Source organism: Mustela putorius, unplaced genomic scaffold (genome assembly GCF_011764305.1).
Source record: "Mustela putorius furo isolate JIRA1106 unplaced genomic scaffold, ASM1176430v1.1 tig00003974_pilon_pilon_pilon, whole genome shotgun sequence".
NCBI lineage: Eukaryota > Metazoa > Chordata > Mammalia > Carnivora > Mustelidae > Mustela > Mustela putorius.
In genome coordinates this window covers 1,474,475-1,482,608 of record NW_025422117.1, presented here as the reverse complement: position 1 = coordinate 1,482,608, position 8,134 = coordinate 1,474,475, and the positions used below count along the sequence as shown (strand labels likewise).

Here is an 8,134-nt window from a genome sequence, read left to right as displayed (position 1 = left end):
ACTTTGCCGAATTTTCCATAGATACTGTTAAAGGCAGGAATTGAGATCTACGTGTGGTGGGGGGTGGCTAGAGACCCAAGCAGGGCTTCAGCCCATGAAGGACCCTGGGCTATCTTGACTCTCACATGCTGAGCCCACACTGAGATGTGTCCGTAGCTTTCTGAGGCTCGCTCAGACTCCAATTCGGTTCTGATTGGGATTTGTCCCTTTCTCCGGCGTTTGCTACCTTATTTTGGAGGGATAACACTGTTTTGATGAATCTAGCCCCCTCCCCCATAGGTAGAAAGCAGCTGGCTCCAAGAATCCTCTTCTCACCCAACCTTCCCACACATCTATTCCAGTAGAGAGCAGCTGAAATGCGTGGACAGACAGGCTACCTTCTAGAACTTTGGACTCAGCCCTGAGGCACAGGTAGCAGATATGAGCAGATGAAATTTACCTTCAATCTCAGTAACCGCTAACTGCTCAGAAGGAGGGATCCTCTTGGTAAGTCTGAGCATCTTAGTAAATAAAGATAGCTTCATTCTTACCTCTCATGAGATGATGATTACTTAGTGGAGCATAACCATTTAATTCTGAAATGTTATATTTTGTATGGATGGTTTGCTTTTAAATGATAAGGCTTAATTGATTAGCATTCGTAAGTAACTGTCAGAACACCACAGCATGAGTAAAATCGGAAGCCAACTCCTAAAAATACACGCGGATAATTTTCCATCTGAGGCTACCTGGTAAAGAAATTTGCTCAGGATCAGCCAAATGAGACCTCAAAGCAATGAAACTCTACTCAGATCGTCAGGGGTCTAGCCCCACAACCTTTTCCAGCCAGCCTTTCCTGGGAGAAGTGATTCTATAGATGTTAGGAGACTTAAAACAGTATATTAATTAACTAGAAAACTCTATCATTTAATCTCTTGTCTATTTTTCACTATAGAATCAATGTTTATCTAGCTATTGAATATCTGTTAAGAACTACAGATTCTGATAAGTTCTGGAAAGTCTAATTTGCAAAAAAAAAAAAAAAAAAAAAACCAAAAAAAAAAAAAAACGGATCATTCATTCCTTCATTTACTCTCCATCCTCTTCGGAAAATAAGGCCTATTTTCATCTTCAAGGCTGTTTTAAAGGCTGGAAAAGAAGACACAGAGAGAAGAGAAGTAAGCCACCGGAAGATAACCAGGAAGGCACCTAGAAGCACGGATGTTTGTAGCTAAGCTCACGGAGACGCAGGAAGCATCTTCTGCTTCAAACCTGCTTGCCTCTTTACAAAGGAACACCCTTGGGTTAAGAAAAAATGAACCGTGATCTTGCCCAGGTCTCAAATTACAGTGACCTCCAAAATAAAATGAATCTCCTTTATCAGTTGCATGCCTGTGTGTGTGTCTGTGTGTGTCTTCTCAGAACAGGAGGAGGCTTAATACGGGGACTTACTATCAGATAACACAAATTGTCAGCTCTGCCTTTGTCTGACGGTCAAGATAGCCTCAAACATTCCCGTTTGTGTTTGTTAAACAGTAAGTAAACCAGCGACTACAGCTGCACATCCTCTGTCTTGAGAATGAGCACCACAGTAGCAGCAACCGTGTCAAACATCTTCTGCTAAAGGAAGAACACTGACTAATAGCGCGTTCATCGGCAGGGTCAGACCTGTGGCTTGGCTGGTGCCTCTCCAGGGGAAGGCGTGAGCTCTCTAGGCTTCTTCTGTGTACTTCTTGTTGTTTAAATGTGTCTCTGCTAGGGGTGTGTAGCCTTTTCGGAGTCTTCTGTACTGAAGGAAAAACAGCACCACAAAAACACCAGCCAAAGCCACCAGCATTCCCATGACCACCAAGAGGGTTGGGGTCCAACCTGGAGTTTCTTCAGCTGGAATTAAAGCAGAAGAGAAGGGTCAACAGTTGGGATTTTCATCAGCTAAAGACTCTCAGAGAAGAATGAACTCATTTGCTTCTCGTGTACATTTTTGTTGATAGAGCAGAAGAATACTGGCTAGGATAAAATTCATCTTCTTCCCCCACCAACAGTTTGTCATACCCACAATTGTTTTTCTTGAGGAAATGGCATTCTATTTAAATACAGCTGACTGCATGTTTTAAATTTCTTCCAATACACATTTACACAGAATAAACCCTCCAAGGAAGTATATAACTACTTTTGTGAGTTAGAAATTCATTTGTTAAGCTGTATGCTAACGTAGTATCTGGGGAACTGGAAATATACAAGCTCCAGATGGAGGAATTCTGCTATTGTCTCTACCTTTTTATAGGGTGATAAATGTATAAGGCAGATCAGATTGGCTATTATAATAGGAGACATTCAATAGCAGGAGCTGATGAAATTTGTACCCATTTAAAGAGTCGTGAATAAAATCTGAATCTTGCACTTGATAAATCTAGTTCTTTACTCAGATATATTTTATAAGCGCTCTCCACAAAATTAATGGATTTCATTTTAATATACTTATGCCTATTTGTCATGTTTTTAAAAATTCCCTTATCCTTGGCTAGCTATTCTTTTTCTTTTAATTGTTTTTAAAGATTTTATTTATTAATTTTTATTTTATTTTTTAAGTTTTTTTTTTTAAGATTTTATTTATTTATTTGAGCGAGAAAGAGATCACAAGTAGGCAGAGCAGTAGGCAGGGGGGGGGGAAGAAGGCTCCCGCAGAGCAGAGAGCCTGACACGGGGCTCGATCCCAGGACCCTGAGATCATGTCCTGAGCCGAAGGCAGAGGCTTAACCCACTGAGCCACCCAGGTGCCCCAACTTTATTTATTTTTTTAAGAGGGTTGGGAGAGCACAAGCAGGGGCAGGGGAAGGGGCAGTGGGAGAGGGAGAAGCGGGCCTCCTGCTGAGCAGGGAGCCTGGTGCGGGACTCGATCCCAGGACCCTGAGATCACGACCTGAGCAGAAGGCAGACACTTAATGGACTGAGTCTCCCAGGCGCCCCTAGGCCAGCTGCCCTTAAATTCGGTTTCTCTGACCTGCGTTCTTGTTCTTCACCCTATACTTGGCTAAATGTAAAATCCTCCTTCTCGATTTTCCTCCATTCCCCAGAAGCCCCCTCCTTATCCTGCAGGGATTCCTCCAAGATCATGGTAATTTTTCTCTTCTTGTGACAATCCAACATCTGTTGCCAGAACCATCTTCTTCAAACGCAGATGTTTATTCTGACATTTCTTTGTTCGGGAACCAAAGATGATTGTTCTTTTCATTGTGGTAAAATACACGTGAAACGTGTGTTTCATCATCATAATCCTTTCTAAATGCTCAGGTGTGGGGCCTAGTGCTTCACAGGCTTGAGCAACCATCAGCACCACCTACCCGCCAGACTTTTTTTCATCTTGCACATCTGAAATAAGATCTCCCCAGTGCCCCAGCTCTCCAGCCTCTGCAACCTCCATTCTACTTTCTGTCTCCGTAAACTCGACGACTCTAGACACCTCATATAAGGGGAATCATACAGTTTTTGTTGTTTTGTGACTGGCTTTTTCATTTAGTGTATCTCCAAGACTCATGTGTGTCATAGCATATGACAGGCTTTCCTTCCTTTTTAAGGCTGCGTAATATTCCATTGTGCGCATATGCCTCACTTTGTTTATCCATTCGGCCATCAATGGATGTTGAGTTCTTTCTTGCGTCTATTGTGAATAATACTGCTACAAACAGAGGTTTGCAAATAATCTATGTGAGTACTTGCTTTCAGTTCTTTGCTGGGTCATATGGTAAATCTGATGTTCAGTTTTTTGAGGAGCTGCCATTTTGTTTTCCACAAAGGCTACCTACCCCTCTGCATTCCCACCATCGGGGCACGAGGCCTCCAATTACCCCACAGTCTCATCAGCACTTATTACCTGCTGTTTTGTCAGTAATAGCCATCCTAATGTGTGGAAAGCGGTGTCTCATTGTGGTTTCTGCCTAGCTTTTAAGGCCCTCTGTAATCAGGCTCTTCTCACAGATCTGGACTTAATTCAGGTAATCTTCTACCCAAGCCTTCCTCTCCAGCCAGGCTTCTTCAGGCAGTCCCCTATATAGACCACACCTTTCACAGCGCTGAAAGCCCTTCAATCTAAAATGCTCCCTTCTTTCCACCTCCTCTACAGAAGATCCACCATCTCTTTGAATCAGACTCAAGACCCACCCCTTTCTAGAAGCCTTTCCCAAATGCCCCACTCCATTCTTCAACCTTCTGCTGTAGTTACGTCTCCCCAGACAAGACTGTCAGTTTCTGTGGCAGACCAACACGTGAAACGTGAATTTGTGTCTCCTAAGGAGTTAACACATTCTGGGCATATTCAGACTCTCAATCTATCCCTGTTAATTGGCTGGTGTCAGAGGAATGGACGTAGGGGCAAATGCTCATCCCAAACCTTGTGATTGTTGCTATGTTTGATTCCAGAGAAAAGAGAATGAAGTTTCAAAAGCTATCTCAGCTGTCCAGAGAATGGAAACTTCAAATCAGTAAAGAAAACAAGCAAACTTGCAGGACTAGAAGGAAAAGCAAGAGACAGATTCCAGGGCTTGAACGACTCTGAAGTCAGAGACAGGGAGAGATGTGAGCTCACAGGTCATTACAATTACACCACAGACAGAGATTTCAGGAAGATGGAAGAGGCATATGGGGTGAACTCACCAGCAGATGGGCTGTGTGTTTTTCTGAGTTCTGGACAAAAGAAGATATTTATTGATTGTTTTACCTTTTCTTTCTCAGCCCGTCCTAAAATTGTTTAAGTGACCCATGGAGCTATATTAGGGCCTGGGCAAATAGAAAGATATGGGCCCATATATATATACTTACCAAAACATCCTCCCACATTTTCAGCTAAATGGAAAGAGCTACTAAAAAATCTATGATGTAAAAGCATGATTTAAAGAACTTTAATTAAGGACACAGATACTTGCAGCCTCATGTAGCCCGAATTGTTGGCAGGCTAATGCCAACCTCATAAAGCAACCCAGCAGGGCTGGCATGGGCTAACTGGAAATAACTGGTCTCATTACAAAATAATGGAGGGGTGAACAAACAATGATCACAACAGCCTGTCTTTATTTAAAATGTTGATATTGTATTCATCTTTTTTGCATTTATTTTGATTTTTAAAAAAATAGTACATTACTCTATTTATCTCAATTACTGAGTTTTTTGGTCTCCCCTTAACCTTCATGCTCACGGTAAGTGCTTTATTTTCTTCACAATAAACCAAGTCCTTCCTTCAGGTAACGATTCTCCAAGTCCTGATGAACCCCATCCATGTGTGGCTAGTGCATTTTGATTTTGTGGGCTAGACATTTCAAACCATAGCCAGGTTTATAATAATTCAGATTATTTTCATATATTTATTCTATGCTATTATTTATTAATTCAATCATCAAACCAGTCCCTTTTCTGATGTTTAGCTGGTAGTGCAAAGGCTCATTTTGCTTAATATAAATATTTTAGAAAATCGCTAATAAAATTAACTAGACCTGCATACTTGAATTTAAGGTCCTGGTTTGCATTTTTGAAAAGAAAGAAAGGTCCTTCAGAAGATCAATGAATTATCCCCTTAGAAGTTGTATTTGTTACCTGGCAGATTGATAGCATAGCTGTAGCCAAGCTGGTCTGCAGTTAAAAAGAATTCCTCATTAGTCACTGGAGGGAAGAAAGGAACCATGTTATACATCCGATTGTGACCGATCGGTGCCAGCTCCTGAGGCCAGGCGTCCAGAGAAGGATTGGACCTTTTCATCCACTCATCAAAAATGGCATCGGTAAAGGAATGAAGCACCTGCAAGAAAATTGAACATGGCATTGGACATTGATCTGTCTGTCCCAATCAGGTCAATCTGATTGAAGCTTTCTCTAGAGTAGATTGGGGTTCTTCTGGACATAAGGACTTCTCCATACCCAACCATATCTTAGTGACTTAAGCACTGTAATTTTTAGTTAACGTTTTCAAGGCTTCATGCCATCTCTCCAAACAGGATCATCAACCGCTTTGTCAAGTGAATAAATGAAATTTCACTTGCAGGTTTAACACTGGTTTGAGAACAGTAGATGCCTTCAATATGTGAGTGTTAATTATTAAGTTGGGGAGAAAGGCAAGTATGATAAGATAGATATCTTTGATTTTGTTCTTAACAGAAGAAGAGGCTGTGTTTCACAGGATTGTGTTTAACAGTATTGAAACACAAATGGATAGGGGAGGAAGGAAGGGAAGAAGGAAGGAAGGAAAGAAATCTCCAAAATGGCTTTTCAAATTTTTCTCAGTGGGATGGCTCTTTTAGGTACTCATTTTATAACACTTTCATTTAAATTTTTGGTCTTATGCCAGCAAAAGCAAGTCTAAAAAATGCTGTGATGTGCATAGTGCTCATTTTTATTTTCTCAATGAAGCTATTCAAGTCCTTCTCAAATACAGCAATTATTATGTTTTAAAATATTAACAGCAAAATTTCCACATTTATAGCTCCAATTTTGCAACACGACATAAATGCGAGAGTTCAGCCCAACTTTTATGCTGGGTTCCTCTTTCATCCCTAGACTGTAAGTTCAGGGCCTGAGGGGTACTGTTCCCTTCTCTTCCCCTGGGTCCCAAGTGGTGTCATCCCGGAGCCTGTCACATGGGGATAGGGAGGTATTTATTCCAATAAAAAATGCTTCTCAAACGAATTCTTTCACCCTATCGCCACTATTCCTTGTACTCCAATTAGAGCCCTGGCCAAATTATACTATGACCTGTTACTTATTTTTTTAGTTTCTTTCTATAACTTGTTCCATATTTATCTATTTTCCTTAACAACACCCTAACTCCTAAAGGTCAGAGAGGGGGTCTTTTCACCTTGGAAGCATCAGCTTAGCATGCAACCTGGGCAGAGTCAATGTCTAATAAGGATTTGTTGCCTGAAGACAGTGCCACACAAAGTAGTTTTGTCTTCTGTACAATTCAACAAAAGAGGCCCCTTTCTATCTGGTGTTGTTTCCTCAGCTTACAATCTGATTTCTTCTGTTTTCTGGTGTCTATCAAGCACCAATACAATGGTCCTCATCCTGAAGCATTTTCCCTAATTTCTCTCAGCCTAAATTCATAGCTCTTTGCACTTCTCAAACCCTTTAAGGGCATTGCCCTTCTGGCTTATGTAGCTATTGTATATTTATTAGATAATATCTATTTTCAAATCTTACCCAAGGTTCCTTGTAGTTAGTTATCCCTATCAGGCAACAGCAAGAACTTTCTACCTATATTGTCTCACATGGCTACATATAAGATAGTTAAAGGAACTGAGTGATTTACTCAAGGAATTTTTTCCCAAATGGATTTTTACAGTTCGTGGCAGAGATAATTATCTTAAAACAAAAACATCAAATTTTAAGACCTGGGCTTTTGCAGACATTAAAGATTTTTTTCTTAATTCTAAAATCTTTGCTTTGACTAACAAAATCGAAGCTCCAAAGAAATAGAGGTATAATGCTTATTGCATAAGCAACAACCTGGGAAGACACATGATAATGTAAATGATCAATGCTTCCTATAAGGAGAGCTTAGAAAAAGGGATCAGTCCTGGAAAAAGAACTGACTGTTAGTTGTTGGTGTAAGTCACCGAAAAGGTATCTTGTGTCCAGAATCCCGGGAACTCCAGAGAAGGTTAGAAGGCTCCCAGACAAGAAAGTTGTGTTTCATCCTCGAGCTAAAGCCTGGGAAGTTCAAACAGAACTTTTGCCACAAGCACAGAGCCCAAGCAATAGAGGCTGCGTGCCTAAGGACAGTATGCACTATTGGTTGCTTACCAAATATCCACTCTCCTTTCTCTGTAACTTCCTTCATATTTTGAGTGAAGGAATGTATCAAACTATCCCTGAGATTGAAATAGGAATCACTGGGTGGGATTCCTAAGAAAGCTCTTTAAAGGTGGTGGTCTCAGCTTAAAAGTGGTCCTTTCCCCCTTTCCATTTATCCTAACTGTTTCCTGGAACATGGGTGTGATGGCTGGAGTTGCAGCAGCCATCTTAATTGCTAACTAACAAACTTAGGAAAAGAAGGCACTTACCAAGGTTAGTAGAGCAAAAACACAAAAGGGTCTGTGATGACTGTCTGTGGTGACTCTGGATGGCCTGACACTGGGGATCTTTTACATTAAGAGAAAAATAAACCTCTCTT

At 41.0% G+C, this 8,134-nt stretch overlaps 1 protein-coding gene across 1 annotated transcript in view; it reads right to left on the bottom strand.

The window, feature by feature from the left end:
- Positions 1 to 1,654: 1,654 nt before the first annotated feature.
- Positions 1,655 to 8,134, bottom strand: part of DCT (dopachrome tautomerase) — a 30,682-nt gene continuing 24,202 nt past the window's right edge. Inside the window, exons 7-8 of the mRNA XM_004746149.3 lie at positions 5,563 to 5,764; positions 1,655 to 1,863 (exon numbers count right to left, since the gene is read on the bottom strand). Coding sequence (XP_004746206.1) covers positions 1,691 to 1,863; positions 5,563 to 5,764 — 375 coding nt within the window. The 3' untranslated portion in view covers positions 1,655 to 1,690. The remainder of the gene's footprint in view (positions 1,864 to 5,562; positions 5,765 to 8,134) is intronic.